This window comes from Seriola lalandi, unplaced genomic scaffold (genome assembly GCF_002814215.2).
Source record: "Seriola lalandi dorsalis isolate HSWRI2012SDOR001 ecotype SW California unplaced genomic scaffold, Sedor1 jcf7180001974288, whole genome shotgun sequence".
NCBI classification, from domain to species: Eukaryota; Metazoa; Chordata; class Actinopteri; order Carangiformes; family Carangidae; genus Seriola; species Seriola lalandi.
In genome coordinates, this window is record NW_019444954.1 from 1 (window position 1) to 1560 (window position 1560).

Genomic DNA, 1560 nt, shown 5'->3' on the forward strand with positions numbered 1-1560 from the left:
CAACAGAATAAATCATCTTCTCTCAAGGAATCACATTCTCCAGTTAAACTATCATATCAGGCTCCAATAAAACTTCAACTTTGTTTATTTAAGAGACAAGAAACTTGATTGGGACATCCTTATTTTTTATGCTCGGATGTCTTAAGATATTTTTCATGATTTATCAAAATCAACGATGACTGTTTTCATGCACCTTTCATAAAGTTCAGGATTAATGTCCACGTACCTGGAGAAGCCCTTTCCACAGACAGAACAGATGTAAGGCTTGTGAACTCCGCCGTCGTGGGAGCGGACGTGGTATGTCATGCGGTCCTTCCTCTTGAACCTCTGCTGGCAGATGGGACACTCAAACGGCTTCTCGTCAGAGTGCGACAGCTTGTGGCGGTTGAGGTGATACACATCTCTGAAGGCTTTACCACACATGTCGCAGCCGTGGTTCTTCTTCACCGGCTTGGGGGGCTTCTTGGGGAGACTCTGCTGCTGTTGGTGCTGCATTGGAGTCATGATACTCGTGCCCGTGGATGTTGACGTGGTGGCTGTAGTCAGGATACCAGCTACAGTCGTGATGTACGAGGGGTTTGCACTATTCTCACGTGGTACAGTGGATATGAGCGGCACCATGGTGGGGGCTGTTTGTGTCTTCTTAGGCCGCGAGACCATCTTGATGCCGGTGTGGCAGGACTCATGCCGCCGCAGGTGGTAGCTGTCTCGGAACGCCTTGTTGCAGTAGCCGCAGATGAAGGGCGTCTTTGATTTAGGCTCCTTTTTGACCACGGCGACAGGAGGCCCGCCGCCTCCCCCTACCCCACTGGCCACATTGTCTTTAAGAAGTTCTGCGGCGCTGACGGGGGGTTTCTGGTCCAAGGGAATGGGCAGCACCGGTTTCTGATCAGGTGGCTCCGTCCCAGAATTGAGCAAAGGCAAGAGGCTGTTCCCGGCGACCTGGTGCTGGTGATGCAGCGCCTCATTGGCCTGCTGCAATGAGAGAGCGACAGGAACACCATGTGAACACACATCCTGAAACCACATATGAAGCCAAGGACTGACAGAGTGTTGAATCCTGGATCTCAGGATATATATAACTTATATCACCGGATCCCAACCTGTGGGCTGGGACCCACTGGTGAGCCACAAAGGTATTTTGCATGTGGACCGTCAAATCATTTGCCAGTAGGCTGCAATTTTGGTGAAAAATAAAAATACAAATGTTTAAATGATTTAAAACTTTCCTCTTTTAAATTTCTTGGCGTTTTAAGGCCAATCACTGTGAGCATCATAGGAAGTTTTATGTTGGTGCTGCTGGACCGCATCGTTTATTTGTTTGCTATCAAAGTGAATAGTTGGTTAGCAACAGGAGGACTTAAAAGGACAGACGGTGAATCAACACGTGATCTCTACCTGTCAAATAAAACAGTTATCATTGTTACCATTGTTATCATTAAAATAAAAAGTGCTGTGAGGCATTACTTCTATTTATTTCTAGATTTGGTATTATATCTGGACTGCTTTCATTTTAATACCCCACTTTTATTAGTTTTTTTTCTCACTTCCAAAAATCGA

At 46.4% G+C, this 1560-nt stretch overlaps 1 protein-coding gene across 1 annotated transcript; it reads right to left on the reverse strand.

The window, feature by feature from the left end:
- Window positions 1–226: 226 nt before the first annotated feature.
- LOC111653878 (vascular endothelial zinc finger 1-like) lies at window positions 227–1017 on the reverse strand (the record flags this gene model as incomplete). Its single annotated transcript, XM_087173376.1, has 1 exon — window positions 227–1017. A coding segment is annotated over one exon (791 nt), but the record flags the coding sequence as incomplete, so codon positions are not given.
- Window positions 1018–1560: the final 543 nt, after the last annotated feature.